Raw genomic sequence first — 18,547 nt, forward strand, 5'->3', positions numbered from 1 at the left:
TGATCTTATATATAAAAGGCATCAATTAAATGTAAATAATTTATGTAAAAATTTACAGATTTTATTCCATCCAAGCTAAAAGACTTTTGCTTTAGAAAAAAATATTGTGTAAATATATTTTATTATATGAAATATTGTGAAAATGTCCTTGCTCTATTAAGAAATATCTGAAAAAAGTTCAAATTTCTTTTTCAAATATTTTCCAAATGTTGTTTAACAGAGCAAGGCAATTTTCACAGTATGTCTGATAGTATTTTTTCTTTTAGAGAATGTCTTATTTGTTTTATTTAGGCTAAAATAACAGCAGTTTTTAATAAAAAAAAAAAAATATATATATATATGCCCCTTTAACCTGTATAATTTTTTGATAGTCTACAGAACAAACCATCTTTTTATAATAACTAGCCTAATTGCCCTAACCTGCCTAGTTAACCCAATTAACTGAGTCAAGCCTTTAAATGTCACTTTAAGCTGTATAGAGGTGTCTTGAAAAATATCTAGTAAAATATTAACTACTGTCATCGTGGTAAATACAAAATAAATCAGTAATTAGAAATGAGTTAATAAAACTATTATGTTTAGAAATGTGTTGATAAAAATCTTCTCTTTGTTAAACAGAAATTGGGCAAAAATAAAAAGGGGGTTAACAATTCAGGGGGGCTAACAATTCTGACTTCAACTGTAGCCTATATTTATACATAGCATTTATACACCTACTTCTTTTGTCTTAAAGATTCAGACATCTTAAGATTCCATCCTGTCGATCAAATGGGGCCCATTCTGAGTTTAGTGGAGCCAGTGGTTGTCATCAATAAATTGGGGACATCTTTCTTTGAGATGGCCCTCACACAGACCGTGTACAACCGTTCGATGAAGGCAACAGCAGGAGATAGCAATCAAGCACAGGCAATGTCCTCACGCTTTCTTCTAATTCAGAGCGTGTTGTCCTCTGTGATGGCAATGTTGTCCATCATTCCACTGAGTCGTATGGCAGACCATCATGGACCTAAAGTCTTCTTGGTGTCATCTCAAATGGGTTCTGTTTTGGGCATGTTTACGCTTGTCATCTTCATGTACTGTGAGGTTCCCCTAGAGTTTCTTTACTTGGGATCTTTGTTGCATGGATTGAGCGGAGGTGGGCCAATGTTCTGGGCCGGGGTGGCTGCTTTGGCATCTCTGAGCTCAGAGCAGAGAAAACGCACTCTTAAACTCAACATCGTGGACTTCTGTTTTGGGATCGCAGGGGTTGTGGGAGGTCTGCTTTCTGGATATCTGTACCAAGTAGGACCATCAGTTCTCCTCCTGACAGCCATTTTGATCACCGCTGTTGCACTATTGTACTCTGTGTTCGCCCTCTCTGATTCAAGATTGTCTTTGCCTTATTCTGAGGGTGAGCCGCTTCTGCCAGAATCTGAAAGTGGGAAGACAATGGATCGAGTTTCTTTAGGGTTGCTAATGACATCCATGATGTTGTTCATGCTAGGAATGGTCGGAGCAGAAAATGTGCTCCAGCTGTTTGTGCTGAAGCCTCCTCTGAGCTGGGACTCAGTGTGGGCAGGATATGGCAGGGCCGCCACCAGCGCCATGTACCTCAGTAGTTTTTTAGCAGTCCTAAGTTTGTTCAATGTGATGGGGGACACAGCCCTTACACTTCTTGGTATTGTGTCCAACTGCACTGGGATGGCAATCATGGCATTCGCAATGGAAAGCTGGATCTATTTCCTGGGTGAGTTGATCTTAAGATAATTAAAAGTCTTTTTTATGTGTTCTGGGTGATATACATTGGAACATCACAGCTTGCAATACATGGATAAGTGTCCTAGAACAGGGGGTTTCAACAGAGGTGTTTGAAACCTTGGTAAACTCCTGAAGAACTTAACTTAAGTTTAAATAAATAAGAAAAAAAAAGCTAAATATAAGGTTTGTGTACTATTTAAGTTATCATTGTCTTAAAAATTTGGATATAGACTATTTCAATGTGGCAATATCATTGGCCCATGAACATTTCCTACTTGCTGTCAAACTATTTCGTAACTGTAACAAGATGTAATTGAATCATATCTTAACATTAAAACAGCTGTCATAACATTATCTAGCAATATGTGGACCTTTTTGGATTCTTGGAAGCTATGTAAATTAAAAATGTAATACAGGAAAGACGTTAGGACCATTTTATTGTTTACATCCCTCAAAATGGTCTATATGACACATGAGGACTTTTCAATTAACTTTTAATGCATAGTGTAATAGATAGTATAAAAATGTGTACCATCCATCAAAAAATTGTTAAATGGGAAAATATAACAATTAAAATACAGCACAATGGAAGATAAAATATACTTCAAATTCTACATCTTGAATAAAATGTGTATAACTTTCTTCAGAAGAAAAAATCTACCTCTACATATACAATGCTGATGCATATAAGACATCTGAAGATGAGGCTTTAAATATCTGACTTTATTTCACCATTACTGCTGGATTCACTTTGCATTATATAAAGTAAAAACAATCTTTTAAAGAGTATCCTTTCAAAGAGCCAGATTTGATGCAGTGGCCAGAAATATATTTAAGACAGAATACAAAAATGTTTGTTGAATTAATGAGGGTAGAGATAACAAAGAATTAAAACATACAAACATAAACATCTATTTATCCTGTGTGCACAGATCCATTTTTTAATGGTTATTTTGGGGCTTTTAAGTTTGTTTGTTTTTTTATCTGTGCAAATATTAATATGTTTTCATCTGCGATTGATTTTTATGACATCTTTAATTGTTACTCAAAATAAAATTATATTGCATCACTCCTGGTAATTCTGTTAATCAAATATTAACTGTTGGTTGCACCTGTAAACAGATATATTATTAAATAATTATTATTATTTATTGTATATTTTAAAAAATATTAAGTAATAACAAGTTCTTTTTAGGTTTAAATAAAATTGTAAGAAGCAGTTTTCTTCTGAAATGTTCACAGGTTTTTATACAAGTAGTACACTTAAAACAACAGTTCACCCATAAATGAAAATTGATTCACTATTTACTCATCTTTTTTTGTATTTAGCAAAAGAAAGAAACTCATAAAGGTTTGAAACAAGTAAAGGGTTCATATGGCTCATATGAATCTTTAACTCAAGTAAAGTAAACCTACTCAAGTGTTTTGAAAAAACAAAACATTTGGATTAATACAAATCTGAAAGTTATTTGACTTTAAGCGGCAAGGAACTCAAATTGCAACAGGTAACAGTAATGGAAGGGAAGAAATCTGAGAGATTAAAAAAAACTTAAAGAAACAACGGCATTAATGTCAAAAAAGGACCTTTATTTTTAAAAGTGTCTGAAGAACCAAAAATTGTGTGCAAAGATAAAGACACATTGATATACATCCATCAAGACAACATGCTTTAAGTTTTTTTTTTTTTTTTTGAAAACTTTTATTTAGAAAAGAAGAACTGCACAATATAAAACAGGAAGTAATCTGCGAGAGACTGGAATACAAGAACTGTACATACAATTACAAAGTGATAGGAAAATAAGTAACAAATAAGAAAAAGAAATAAAAAAGAAAAGAGAAGAAGATAAAGGAAGGGGAAGTATAAAATGAATTTAAAAACACAGAAAGCATTCAATATTAATTTACAGGAAGCATGTTTCTAAATTAACTTGCAGAATTTTTTTTTGTTAGATAAACATAGCTTTAAGTAAGGAATCAATTTTAATTAATAAATGAGCAAATGAGGGAGAGGATTTAAGAATTTGTTGTTTGTGGATGAAGAATTGTGCATATATTATGAAAAAGTGTGTGTATATATATATATATATATATATATATATATATATATATATATATATATATATATATATATATATATATATATATATATATATATATATATATTCTTCATTTTTATTTTTACTATTAGAATAATAATATCTTTCAAGTTGAAGAGTTTTTTTCATTGATTGAGATTTATTTTGAAAAATTACAATTATGTAAATCTAGCCAAAACGTTTGTGAGATTTTACACGTAGAAAACGTGTCGACGTTTCCTCACTTTCCTGACAGAATAAAGTATTTGCAGTATCAGTAAATTTTGAGATAAATGCATTGACTTGGTATAATTTGTGTAGAATTTTCAAGTGAATTTTCTTTGCTTTGTTTGGGATTACATATTTATATAGAAGAAGCCATGTCCTTTTCCAATCAATATTTTGTATTAAAAGTGCAGGTGATCTGCCTGTTAATATAAATCTCTGAAAGTCCCTCCCCTGCCATCCACAGCTATGCCTCCTTAACACGACAAAAGATGACAACACAACTCTGTCTTGTGTTGAGCTAAAGCTAAATCTTGGCCGATGGCGATCAGGAATTACACTCATTACTTAGTCATACTTACATGCTATTTCTGACCGAATATTTAGAGTAGCGGTAAACTATATAGGGAGCGTATCACAGGTCGTCATTGTTAAAAAATCTGTTAAAACCAATGTAAATATTACACATACTTCAGCTCAGTAAAGCAGGCTAGGTGGAATAGCGTTATTTACTTGTTTTGTTTTTAAACTAAATAAAAATCTACATTATCGATGCTGTAAAAGGTCCCTTATGAAACTGAAAATAGTCACATCAATCCATCGCCGGAAGCGATAGATTTCAGTGGCTGAACAACACTTTTGTGCATATAACCCACTCAAAAGAACTCAATCTACATCAGCTTTGAGGGACTAAAATACTTTAAAATCATAACATTACCTGTCTAAGAGAAATACTTCAGCCATGTCGTCCTTCCTCCAGCGTGCAAAAGTAAATTCGATATTGATTCAGGATTTTAAGTTTTAAGTAATTTTAAGTTTTGATTTGCCATTTTTTTACCGCTCGCTCTCACGCTCACTCTCTCATGTACAAACAGTTGCGCAGTAGCTCAAATCTGCATTTGCTGACAGACAGTTTGAGCTTCTTATCAGAATTATGGGAGTTGTTAGGCTGACGCTATTTTAATTGGATGAACATTTTTTAGTTTTATGCCTTACCCAGAATATAAAAAAATACATTTAGATCATTTACTATCTTAATGCACCATTAACTCTGACCAACATGATTTTCCTCTTAGAGCAGTTAGATTTTTTTGTTGCAGAACTCGAAGAATAAGTTTGTTGTTGCATTTCTTATCATATATTCTAAAAACGTATTATAATAAGAAGGGTTTTATGGTTCTTTTATTTATATATTAAATATAATGTTTTGTTAAATGAATAATTTTTTTGTGATAGCATTTACAACAATGTTAAATTTCTTATATGGGATAGGAATCTGGTGAATTTTTATGAATTGTTTGTAAGTTAACAAGTTTTCCGAGTCATCAAATAAGGAAAATAAATGTAATATATCTCTGTCGTACTAATTTGCAAAAATTAATAAATAAATAAATAAATAAAGATTTATTTGTAATTGTGAGACAGCCAGAGGGATCATGATGTTTGCCTGTGTACCCATGCCAACACTGCGAGCTATGCTCTCCAAGAACCTGCATCCGCAACAATATGGTAAACTGCAAAGAAAACATACACACACACACAAATAAATAAATAAATATATATATATATATATATATATATATATATATATATATATATATATATATATATATATATATATACACACACACACACACACACACATACTAGTGAGGTCTTATTGTTATAATGTTAAATAACTGATACAATAAATACTTTGTCTCTTGGCAGGCCGAGTCTTTGGGCTGCTCCAGTTGCTTCTGGCTGTGACTGATCTTTTATCAAACGTCTGTTTCACTTCCATTTACCCGCTAACTCTCAGGTGGTTCAGTGGCTTCTGCTTTATCCTCTCCTGTGCTATTAGTTATATCAGCGCTGTCCCGATCATGTAAGTAAATCTGATGAATCTGATGATTCTTCTCAGATAATGTATAACAGCTTATTTTGTTTTTCAGTTATCTAAGTGGCCGAACCTTGAGAGATGGAGCCATCTGAGAGGAGTGCCATTTACATGAAAATAGTTTAGATTCAATACTAAGGAGTCCCAAGAAGACATGGTGATGGATAAATAAATAAATAAATAAATAAATAAATAAATAAATAAATAGATAAATAAATAAAACTTGCCTAAAAACTTTGTATTCACTAAGAAAATCTTTGTGTGAAATAAAATGTTAGTGTTCCCAAGAATCAATGTTTTGTTAGATAACAAAAAACAAAACAATAACATGTAAAATTGTAACAAATGGGTTTCTGGTGGAACAGAAAAGTTTTATAAGCAAAAACAAATGTCTGTCTTGTCAAAAATATATTTTTATTATTAAAGTGGAAAAACCCTAAGCCAAATTGTAAAAATATACACTGATACTGACACGTCACATAAATACAGGAGAAGAATAGAACATTCCGTAAACATACCTTCTCTGCTGTCTGATCATGAATCCATTATTCTATAATTATTCTAATTATATTTTTAGCTCAGTTGGAGGTTTACATTTTTGTTGCACTGTATTTTGACATCTCTAAAATACCTTTAAATTAATCTTATTTTCATAAACAGCCTTTAATATGATGGTCCCTTACATATAAATATATTTTTTCTCCACATACCTATTTTATTTGGAACAATAAAAATATTAGATCTCTTAAAAATCTTTTTTTTTTTTTTTAGAACTGGTTTAATAAACATATACTTTTAGTTAGTAAGCTTTTAGATGCCCCTTTCTCATATGAAAAATGTATGCTTCAGTTCCCCTTCGGGGGGAACTCCAGCACTATAAGTGGATTTGATGTTCTAAATCCACGTATGGGAGATTCGGTTCAGAAGCTACTCGTCTGAAAGAGTATTGAACGGGCCAATTAAGAATGAATTGGCAGCGCAAGCCTGCGCAGGTGTGCGGCATATGTGCGGCAACTGAGTATATAAGCACACCTGGCGCCAGCAGACGCTATCCTTTTGGCTTCAGAGACTTTTCTGATCGAGCTTCATGAGGGTTCCTCCTGCTGTCTACAGCCACTTCGAGCGAACGATAGTCTCCCTGTCCAGAGCGAGTCCACGCAGCGGCAGATGGTCGAGCTGGGTTTCTCCCTTGCCTGGCGTCCCTTTGGGTCCGGTCCTCCAGAGCGGTGCGTATTGTTGCAAAGCATCCTAAAAGAGCAACACAGTCGTGCAGCACGTCCTTTTCAGGACGACGCTCCGACTGTCTGTTTCTGGTTGCGGGGGTTTCTTGGCTCCGGATGATGGGCACGATCACTGCATTACATGTTTGGGGGTCCAGCATGTTAATGTGGTGCTCGGGGGCGGTTCATGTTGTCACTGCGATGCCATGACCGTCGCGCAGTTGAGCTCGCGGCTAACTTTCGTGAGAGAGCGAGCCACCCCTGTCGCCTCCTGTTCTGCAGCGGGCGCTCGGGCAGATCTAAGGGCTTCAGCGAGAGATAATCCGCCGCCTAAGGGCTCGCGGACCTCTCGCTCCTCCAAGCGCTCCATCCAAGCTTCGGGCGCTGGGAGTGATCCGTCTAAATCAGATGGTTACTCTCACGCTCGCTGACACCGGAGATCAGATGTCCTCCGCGGCATCGGAGGGTGGGCTTTCATTGTCCGACGATGATCCGGACCCGCTCGCCCCCGCTCGACGTGTTAGCCATGCTTTCCCGGGCTGCGGACCGACTAGAGGGGCGTTCCCTTCTTCCCGGCGACGCACAGTAGGCTCACGCGGTCTTAAAGAGCACCTTTTTTCTGCTCGTGCTGCGTGTTCCTCCACTCTCACCATTCTTGGTGGTGGAGCGGCCAGGGGGTATGTGGCGATTCCTCAGGTTGAGTGTGCGATGGCGGTTAATCCGCGCAGCGCCTCTTCTTGGCGGGGTCTGCCTAGTCTCCCATCCAAAGCCTGTGAGTTTTCGGCTCCCTTGGAGCTAGAGCTTACAAAGCTACGGACCAGGCTGCATCCGCCTTGCATGCGATAGCCACCGACCAGCGCTACCAAGCGCAGGCGCTGGCCGAGCTGCACGAGGGTGGGTCCAACCCAGGCTTATGAGCTTCGCACCGCAGCCGACTAAAGCTCTTCGGACTACTAAGTCCGCTGCGTGTGCTTTGGGGAGGACGATGTCCACACTAGTGATCCAGGAGCCCCACCTCTAACAAAACTTGGTTGATATGCGCGAAGTTGACAAAGTCCGCTTTCTTGGCTCGCCCATATCCCAAGCTGGTCGGCGACACAGTCTGCGAATTCACCCAGGAATTCGAGGCAGTGAGAGAGCAGTCCGATGGGTGATGTCTAATCGGCGGCCCTGTAAGCCCGCTCCACCTGCCGTGCCATACATACCTGCTCCTCGCCGAAGGCGCCCGCCTACGAGAGCTGCACCGCCCCTGCACTCGCCTCTGGCGAAGCGAGCGCGTCGAGCACCTCGGAAGCAGGCAACTCCCCCTGCCCAGAACGCCGCTAAGTCCGGCAACGGACCGCGAAGCGTCCCTGGGACAGGTCATCTGGAGAGGAGGGAACTTGCTCTTTCCCCGCTGGAGGGCGGGGCGCCATTTCCAACGGCACCTTTTACTGCCATGAAATGAAAGTGCACTTTTCCACTTCCCCGGAGGTGACAGCCCGAAATCTGCCAGTTTGAGCTCAGCTCTCTAGCTCGTAGGTTCGGTGCACTCCGCCAGTGGCTCACGGGCACTGCAGGCCCTGCCAGCCTGGGACGCGCCGCCTCTCAGCTCGCAAGGTCTGCATGCTCCGCCAGCGGCTCACGGGCGCTGGGGGGACGGTCTCCTCCAGCTCTTCTGTGGGACCCTCGCGCTCCCCGGATTAGCACACCCGCTCCGCGCTGCCCCTCCACGGGTACGTCAACGATTGCTGCGATGACGTCATTAGCGAGGGCTCTGCCTGCCTGGTTAGCGCAGGCCAGCCCCTCGCGGTGGCTCATACGCGTGATCAGACTCGGCTACGAACTGCAGTTTCGAACGGCCTCCCAAGTTCACGGGCGTGTATTCACCAGGGTTAATCCCCTGTCCGCCCCTGTCTTGCGAGAGGAGATTGCTGCCCTCCTGGCGAAGGGTGCAATCGAGCCAGTACCTCCAGCCGAGATGGAGAGCGGGTTTTACAGCCCGTACTTCATCGTACCCAAAAAGAGCGGTGGGTCACGGTCAATCCTAGATCTGCGCGTTATGAATCGCTGCCTTTACAAGCTGTTGTTTAGAATGCTTACGCAGAAGCGCATCTTCTGATGCGTCCGCCCTCAGGATTGGTTTGCAGCCATGTCTCCATTTTTCCACGCCACCTTCAGTTCTGCGGTTTGCGTTCGAAGGTCGAGCATGGCAGTACAAGGTCCTCCCCTTCGGGCTCTCTCTGTCTCCGCGGGTCTTCACCAAACTCGCGGAGGGTGCCCTAGCGCCCCTTCGGCTCGCGGGCATCCGCATACTCAATTGTTTCGACGATTGGCTGGTTTTAGCCCACTCTCGGGAGTAATTGACTGCGCACAGAGATGAGGGGCTCCGGCATCTTTGCCGATTGGGGTTGCAGGTCAACTGGGAAAAGAGCAAACTCGCCCCGGTGCAGAGGATCTCTTTTCTCAGAATGGAGCTGGACTCGGTCACCATGGTAGCGCGCCTCTCCGGAGAGCGCGCTCGCCTGCTGCTGAACTGTCTGAGGGAGCTCGACAGCAAGTTAGTGGTCCCACTGAAATATTTTCAGAGGCTCCTGGGGCATATGGCTTCCGCTGCGGCTGTCACGCCGCTCGGATTGCTCCATATGAGACCACTTCAGCACTGGCTTCAAGATCGAGTTCCGAGACGCGCATGGCATGCGGGCACACACCGAGTCTCTGTTACTGCGCTGTGTCGCCGCACCCTCAGCCCCTGGAACGACCCCTCGCTCCTGCAGGCCGGTGTGCCTCTGGGACAGGCGTCCAGTCATGTTGTTGTTTTGACAGATGCTTCCAGCACAGGCTGGGGAGCCGTGTGTCGCGGACATGCAGCTGCGGGCCTGTGGGTAGGTGCCCAGCTGCATTGACATATCAATCGCCTAGAGCTGTTGGCAGTGTTTCTTGCTCTCCGCCGTTTTTCTCCGGTGCTGGAGCAGCAACACGTGCTGGTCAGGACGGACAGTACGGCGGCGGCGTATATCAACTTCATGGGGGGTATGCGCTCTCGCCGCATGTCTCAGCTCGCCCACCGTCTGCTCCTCTGGAGTCACCCGCGGTTGAAGTTGCTGCGCGCCATTTACATCCCAGGTATGCTCAACCGTGCAGCCGATGTGCTCTCACGGCAGCAGATTCACTCTGGAGAATGGAGACTCCACCGCGAGTCTGTCCAGCTGATATGGGCGCGATTCGGGGAGGCCCAGATCGATCTGTTGCTTCCCCCGAGAACGCTCATTGCCAGTTGTTTTACTCCCTGACCGAGGGCTCTCTCGGCACGGATGCACTGGCCCACAGCTGGCCTCGGGGCATACGCAAGTATGCGTTTCCCCCAGTCAGCCTGATCGCGCAGTTAATGTGCAAGGTCAGGGAGGACGAGGAACAGGTTCTGTTAGTTGCGCCCCTCTGGCCCAACCGGACCTGGATATCAGAGCTCTCCCTCCTCGCGACGGCCCTCCCTTGGCAGATCCCTTTGAGAGAGGACCTACTTTCTCAGGGACAAGGCACCGTCTGGCACCCTCGTCCCGATCTCTGGAACCTCCACGTGTGGTCCATAGACGCGAGGAAGACTTAGGTAACCTGCCGCCCGCGGTGGTTGATACCATCATTCAGGCTAGAGCCCCCTCTACGAGGCGCGCCTACGCCCTGAAGTGGAGTCTATTCACTGAGTGGTGTGTCTCTCGCAGAGAAGACCCCCGATCTTGCCAGATCAGTGTTGTGCTCTCTTTCCTTCAAGAGAAGCTGGACAGTAGGCTGTCTCCCTCCACTCTCAAGGTTTACGTTGCTGCCATCTCCGCTCACCATGACGCGGTGGCTGGCGGCACCATGGGAAAGCATAACCTCATCATCCAGTTCCTCAGAGGCGCTAGGTGAATTAATCCAACTGGCCCCGTCTCACGCCCTCTTGGGATCTCGCCCTCGTTCTCACGAGCCTGCGATTTGATCCCTTCGAGCCACTTGATACAGTATCTTTAAGATTTCTGTCCCTGAAGACAGCTCTGCTGGTTGCGTTGGCCTCCATTAAGAGGGTAGGGGACCTGGAGGCATTTTCAGTCAGTGACTCGTGCCTGGAATTCGGGCCGGGATTTTCTCATGATATCCTGAGACCCCGCCCGGGTTATGTGCCCAAAGTTACTACCACTCCCTTTAGAGATCAGGTAGTAACCCTGCAAGCGCTGCCCCCGGAGGAGGCAGACCCAGCCCTGTCCTTACTTTGTCCAGTTCGTGCTCTGCGCATTCATGTGGACCGTACTCAGAACTTTAGATCTTCTGAGCAGCTCTTTGTCTGTTATGGCGGACGGCAGCAGGGAAGTGCCGTGTCTAAACAACGTTTATCCCACTGGATTGTGGAGGCCATTTCATGTGCTTATTTGAGCAGAGGTCAGCCGCGCCCCCCGGGAGTGCGTGCGCACTCCACTGGGAGCGTCGCATCCTCTTGGGCGTGTGCGCGCGGCGCTTCTTTAACAGACATTTGTAAAGCTGCGGGCTGGGCGACACCCAACACATTTGCAAGATTTTATAATCTGCGAGTGGAGCCGGTTTCCTCAAGGGTGTTAGGTACCTTTGGTGATTGAGGAAACAACTCGGTAGGTGTTGTACACGCTTGCGGTGCCTTTTTTCCCTAACACGGAGAGATGTGCACCCTCCTGTCTGTCAGTAAAGTTCCCCATTCGGTGAGCCCTGCAGATTCCTCCAAGGCCCCCAGCACTGACTCAGCGGAGGAGTCACTTGCTGGCCCATTACATTGTAGGTCTGCCCGCTGGTCAGCCCGCGTTTTTTGGGTATAGGTGCCTGCTATGGCCGATCCCCGCTGGTGATCCCCATATGCTTTTCCGCCACGGTTAAGTTCCCCCCCTGGGCGGACCCGTGCTTTCCCTATCTGCTAACCACCTTCTTATGCGCACTCCCCCTTCTCAGGGTTAGTCCATATGTAATTCCATTTGTTTCCCCCTATTGGGTGCGGATGGTCTCCGCAGCGTCCTCCCTACTGGGATGGCACACTTCCCAACGTACTGTCGTATATTCCTAGAATTATCTAGACACTAGCGACTCCCAAAAAAATATACCTATTTTTCTTTAAATCTTCTTTGAAGTGGGATAAGGGTTGGAGGACCGCGCCTCTCATGATCTGGGTGCGTCACGCTTGCCTGACCGCTCTCTCATGGTGGGTGTTGGTAAGGTGCAGTCATTATGGCGCTTTCAATGGGCTCCCATACGTGGATTTAGAACATCAAATCCACTTATAGTGCTGGAGTTCCCCCGAAGGGGAACGTTCGAGGTTACTAAAGTAACCCTTCGTTCCCCGAGGAGGGGAACGGAAGCACTATACTCCGTCGCCATAATGACTGTCCCTTAGCTGTTAAAAGTCTCTTCAGCTTAAAAAGGATAGCGTCTGCTGGCGCCAGGTGTGCTTATATACTCAGTTGATTGCATATGCCGCACACCTGCGCAGGCTTGCGCTGCCAATTCATTCTTAATCGGCCCGTTCAATACTCTTTCAGACGAGTAGCTTCTGAACCGAATCTCCCATACGTGGATTTAGAACATCAAATCCACTTATAGTGCTTCCGTTCCCCTCCTCGGGGAATGAAGGGTTACTTTAGTAACCTCGAACGTTTTCTCTTCCAGCTGTTTTGGTGCAATTTCTGATTGTGTTATAACTGTAGTCAAATCTGGCCCTAAAGGTTCCTTAAATTCATTTATTTTTAACAACACAAACCTTTTTGTTGATCAAAATCTTTTCAGTTCTCTGTCAAACAAAGATATTCACACAGTTAATAATAGATCTTTTGGCTTCAACTGAAAATAAATTAAATAAAAAAATAAATAAAGCTGTTGAAGTCTCAATCAAAATAAGTAATAATTGCTACCCAATAAATACCAAACTATCTAAATTTAATAACATTATTTCCCCCAAACACTCATTTTCAATACGAAGAAACACTAAATCGTTTATTTTAAAAGCGTACTTACTGTAAAGTGTTTTGGGTTGACTTGTCCGATTTTATTAAAAGATTCTTATTTCCAAACTTCTGTATAACCCTAAATATTGTATTCTTCGGTTACTGCCTGAACCTAGACCCATCTCATTATAAAATTATTATAAATTTATTGTTTTTTTCTGGCTAAATTTTACATTCATAAATGTACATTTCCAAAGAAACTTTTTATTTTCAGAAAGGATCTTGACTTATATGTGACATTCTTAATTATACTGCATGTAAAATACTTTGTTGGTGTAAATCTTTTAAACGTGTATAATTTGCTGGGGTTTATGTAACCATTTTGTCTCTTTGTTCATATTATGTCTTTGTATTTTTTTCTTGCATAATAATAATAATAAAACATTTTGTAAACAATTCACAAATTAAATAACAAAAAAAATCTGGGGTCCGTTCTTCGTACGTGGATTACTCAGTTAGCTGGATTTGGATATTGACATGATCCAGGATTGTTTCGTTCTTCAAAGCTGATCCGAGAGTTGTTGTCATAGCAACAGTTCTGCTAGCTCAAACCTGATCGGAAGCAGGTTCAAATCATATAAACAGGATTAGATCGGCTCAGTGCATGCAAAGATAATAGAGAAAGTATGTACCGAATTCTGATACTTTCTTACAGTAGTAGTTATATACACTTGGGAAAATAGTAAATAGTAATAGTAATATTTTAACTATATATATATATATATATATATAAAGTTATAGTTATTAAAAAAATAAACAAAGTTATAGTTATTAATCAAACATGCAATCTGCACCCCCGAAATAAAAATACAAAGACTGCCACCTGGTGGTGCAAAGAGAAAACTTATTGATATGAACTTTTTAGATCACTTTAGTACAAATTGTGTATGATAATAGAAATGCAGAATGTGACTTTTAAAACAATAAATAATACATTAATGCAGTCGTAATCATGTTTTGGCAGTTAATATGCCAGTGATTCGATGCTTTACAAAAGTTGCAGACGCCTTTCACAAAACAAAATGCTTTTGTAAACATCCAGTTATTCCATAAAGTGATTAATAAACCGGCTACTATAATAAAGAAAATCTTTTCTAAATGTAGAGCTAATTACATTGATATGCATTGAAATACATGATGAATAATCTTGACACAAGTGTAAAGCCTGCAGTTCACAATAAATGTGGAAAGTTATTGCATGTCATATTTAACAAACGGTTTACTGCTAATTTGATGTAATTTGCTCACATGGATAATTGAATATTAATCAGATGATGTCATTACGCTGCTGTGCCGTCAGCCAATTTTTACAGTCATTGCAACAGACGCAGCGATCTCAGATCAGTTCATCCAGACATTCTAATCTGATTCGCGAACTTGTTTGAAGAATAAAATAAGAGAGAGGTCAGTTATCAAGATTAAAAGATCCAGCATCTGCCAACCCAGCAAACATGCTACTTTGGGGCCCATAAGGGGCCCATGTGGGCAGCACAGTGTGGGCCCAGATACCGGCGTGAAATGTGGGGCACGTGTGGGACCCACACTGTGGGGCAGGTGTGGGGCCCCTTTGGGACAGCCCAAAAGTGTGGGCTGACTGTGGGCTATCCCACACTAATCAGAGCGGGTTATCCCACAGTCAGCCCACACTTTTGGGCTGTCCCAAAGGGGGCCCACACGTGCCCCACATTTCACCCCGGTATTTGGGCCCACAGTGGCATGAAGTGTGGGGCATGTGTGGGCCCACTTTGAGACAGCCCAAAAGTGTGGGCTGACTGTGGGATAACCCGCTCTGATTAGTGTGGGATAGCTCACAGTCAGCCCACACTTTTGGGCTGTCCCAAAGGGGCCCCACACCTGCCCCACAGTGTGGGTCCCACACGTGTCCCACATTTCACGCCGGTATCTGGGCCCACAGTGTGCTGCCCACATGGGCCCCACAATTGCCCCACAGTCTGGGTCCCACAGTCAACCCACACCATTGGGCCCACAGTGGGCTGCTCGCAATGATCCTGTCTGAGCCACTGAGTCTGGTTCTACTTTGTACATACAGAAAACCATTATACAATGCATTTTCAGAACAGTTTTACTTGACACTAAACTGGGTCATGTTAGTAATTATTTATTTACAGAGTTTAATAACAAAAAAATTAACAACTGTATGATATTGAAACAGAATTATATTTAATACAAAATCAAACATGAATAAACACAGAAAAGAAAAAGCCATTTTTAACTCCAAAAAATTTCATTAAAAGTAAGTCCTTTCTGAGTTTTGGCCATTCCTTGGCGCCCACCATCTCTGTCTCTTGACTTTCTTAACCATGATTTTATTGTTGCTTCTACTTGGCAAGCTGTTCCTTTGCTGATTTTTGTGACAGTGTCTGAGAAATAAAACAATTGAAATTCAAATGTTAAAATCAATGTGTTATTTAGGTTCGATGGACCCTTTTCACAATTCTGGGTTGTTAAGTAGCAGAAGTCATCATACTAATGGCAGAATACAACAAAATGTTTGCATTTTATTTTGCTCCAATAACCAAAGAAAAACCAAATGATGGTGTTATCAATACTTTCAGAAAAAAAACAATAAATAAAAAAATAAATAAAATAATAATAATAGTGTGAGACTGATAATGGCAACCAGAGGAGAGAACAACGTCAAATTTACTGTCCTGCCCATAGGCACTGCATTAGAAACACCTGACACAAGCAATATTTTTTATTTTATTTTTTTTTGTAGTTTGACGCACAGATGACATAATACAAAGTATAGCTTTAGAAGTGTACATATTTTTTTAAAAATCTAAAATGAAAAAGAACTAAAGATTTAAGATGTTTATCACCATCAACACATCATAACCTTTTTTGTGAAAAGGGTCCATGTACTCTTACAAAAAAAAATGTATTCTCAAGTATACTATTAGTATATTCATTTTAAACTATAATTAAGAAAGTATGGAGTATATTCAGTATACAGCAGTGTGTGTGTGTGTGTGTGTGTGTGTGTGTGTGTGTGTGTGTGTGTGTGTGTGTGCGCGCGCGTGTATCTATTACTGTGTGTGCAGTTGTAATGGTTAAGTGCAATAGTCAAGTTCTGAGCATAGAATAGAGTACAGAAACTAAATATTTACAAGTATTTATAACCACTTGCCGTACAGATGAAAAATGTCATTGTGTAATTTTCAAGTAGTACACTTACAATTATACTAGTAGTTAATACATAACGTATATCACATCTATTGAATCTGAGGATAGATTTTCTTTTAAGGGTTGTTTCTGTTTCTAAATTGTTAATACTCAGACCAAAAATATTATGATTATGAAAAAGATGTGCTTGGCAGGCTTTAAAATTAGACAAATTGACCAACATTATAAATAAAGTTAAAAACTTATATTATTATTTGTAGTTGTTACAAAGCCCCTGGGGTTGTAAAAAGACTCCAGGATTATGAAAAGTGTTTCAGTCTTTAAAAATTTGTGGACAAATAAATGTTACTTACTTAACTGTTTCTACTGTTCTTACTGTACATGACTAGTAATTTTCCTTCAGATTTCCTTTTAACTCCTGTTACAGAGGGTTATAATATAGAAACATTACATACTCTACCTTTAAATGCTTTGCAGATCAGCATGATCTTTTTATCTGGTCAGAGCCCTTCTAGCAGTTGCTAGGCTAGTCAGCATCTCTGGGACAGCTCTGTGTAATCCAAACGTAAACAACTCTGTAACTTGTAACCATCGTCTTAAACCAAAAGTGTATTTATACAATCGAAAGTGATATTAATATCGTTTTAACAACTTGAATATAAAAACATAACATTTACAGAGGATTCCAGCGTGGTGGAGCCCTTTAGTTAACTTTGCAGTTATCATATAACACAACCGGCCGCTAACTGCCGTTTTGATACAATGCCAGCAAACAGATACAATCTTCGCTACTAATTAACTCTTTAACTGCACGTTACCTCACTAAACTTGTAAACACACTTGAGTAACATGTTATCTTAACATTTCATCGATTTTGTGATAGGATTTACCCACCTAAAAGATGAGACGGCTGCGTTGTTGTTCAAAATCAAGGCGCTCTAGTAATGACACTCTTGCGGTTCACCGTTACCATAGCAACCCTGTAAACAAACCATCCCGGTCCCACCCACTCTCCACTCATGATATTTCATATAAATACAGCTTTAGATGAATCATGAAGAAAATTAACAAAGAGAAGAAGATTTTATTATATATACTTATAAGAAAAACATACATATAATCGTGTGACATTCAGGGTGTCACACTTTCCCCAAGAAAATAATTGCTCCAGTTATGATTTTTTTTTTTCACACTTAAGGACACTTTTTAAACACTTTTGGTGTCAAAGTTGTCTTAAAAAGTGTACAATGAACATAAACATATTTTGGGTGGCTCAATTGGCTACCCCACATGGGAGCCACATGTGTTTTTCTGTTGGATTGTCCGGCCCACACTTTCCCACAGTAAACCCACACTTACCCACAGAGGGTCCACACTGTGATCATATGTGATCAAGATATAAAACTATAATTTCTGGATGATTTTCTCTCAGCAGCAAGGCAGTTTTTGTCCTTCACACTATTTTGACCAAAATGAAAATGATTTATTGTAATTTTTATATATAAGCTAAATATAAAATTTTACTTATATTTACCCACGAAATACAAGTTGGGGCCACAAAGGGAAAATCCATTGGGCCCCGCTTGGGCTGACCTATATGGCGCCCACATGGGTTTTTCTGTGGGCAAGCCCACTGTGGGATTGCCCACAGAAAACCCACATTGGGCCCCAAAGGGTAAAATCCATTGGGTCCCAAATAGGCTGACCCATATGGGGCCCACATGTGTTTTTCTGTGGGCAAGCCCACTGTGGGATTGCCCACAGAAAACCAACATTGGGGCCCCAAAGGGCAAAATCCATTGGGCCCCACATGGGCTGACCCATTGGGGCCCACATGGGTTTTTCTGTGGGCAAGCCCACTGTGGGCTTGCCCACAGAAAAACCCATGTGGGTCCCAAAAGGGAAAATATTTTAGGGGCCTGCATGGGCTACCCCATATGGGGCCCACATGTGTTTTTCTGTGGGATTGTCCTGCCCACACTGTCCCACAGTAAACCCACACTTACCCACAGTGGGCCCACACTGGCATGTTTGCTGGGAAATCATCTTAGATCATTTAAGCGAGGTACGAAGAACGGACCCCTGAACAAGTTAATGTTTGATCTGTAATGCCCAATAAATGCCACATGGTGTCACCTAATCGTCTAGTATTCACTGCCTCCTATGGCAGGGGGGGAAGTCAGTAAACCTTAAATTGACAACCTATTCCATTATTTTAGATAGTATTGTATTTTGACAAATCATGATTGTTATTTCGATGATTTTTTTAAGGAAATATTATTTACTGCA

The 18,547-nt window shown here is 41.5% G+C and overlaps 1 protein-coding gene and 1 long non-coding RNA gene across 2 annotated transcripts; one reads left to right on the forward strand and one right to left on the reverse strand.

Moving 5' to 3' along the window:
- The first annotated feature begins 768 nt into the window (after window positions 1–768).
- Window positions 769–6,011, forward strand: si:ch211-262i1.4. The gene is made up of 4 exons (XM_021479991.1): window positions 769–1,390; window positions 1,484–1,657; window positions 5,748–5,904; window positions 5,972–6,011. The coding sequence occupies exons 1-4, from the start codon at window positions 769–771 to the stop codon at window positions 6,009–6,011; spliced, it is 993 nt and encodes a 330-aa protein (XP_021335666.1).
- A 9,259-nt stretch (window positions 6,012–15,270) lies between these two features.
- Window positions 15,271–17,220, reverse strand: si:ch211-262i1.2. The gene is made up of 3 exons (XR_221990.5): window positions 17,153–17,220; window positions 16,719–16,808; window positions 15,271–15,492 (listed from the first exon to the last, which is right to left on the reverse strand). It is a non-coding gene; the product is annotated as a si:ch211-262i1.2 (long non-coding RNA).
- Window positions 17,221–18,547: the final 1,327 nt, after the last annotated feature.

Source organism: Danio rerio, chromosome 11 (assembly GCF_049306965.1).
Source record: "Danio rerio strain Tuebingen ecotype United States chromosome 11, GRCz12tu, whole genome shotgun sequence".
Taxonomy (NCBI): Eukaryota; Metazoa; Chordata; class Actinopteri; order Cypriniformes; family Danionidae; genus Danio; species Danio rerio.

Bases quoted from the DNA above. Each gene is read 5' to 3' on its own strand.
- si:ch211-262i1.4 (XM_021479991.1), top strand. From the start codon at position 769: ATGGGGCCCATTCTGAGTTTAGTGGAGCCAGTGGTTGTCATCAATAAA. The intron at 1,658-5,747 runs GTATTGTGTCCA...GTCTCTTGGCAG, and splicing joins CACAGCCCTTACACTTCTTG to GCCGAGTCTTTGGGCTGCTC. The intron at 5,905-5,971 runs GTAAGTAAATCT...TTTGTTTTTCAG, and splicing joins ATCAGCGCTGTCCCGATCAT to TTATCTAAGTGGCCGAACCT.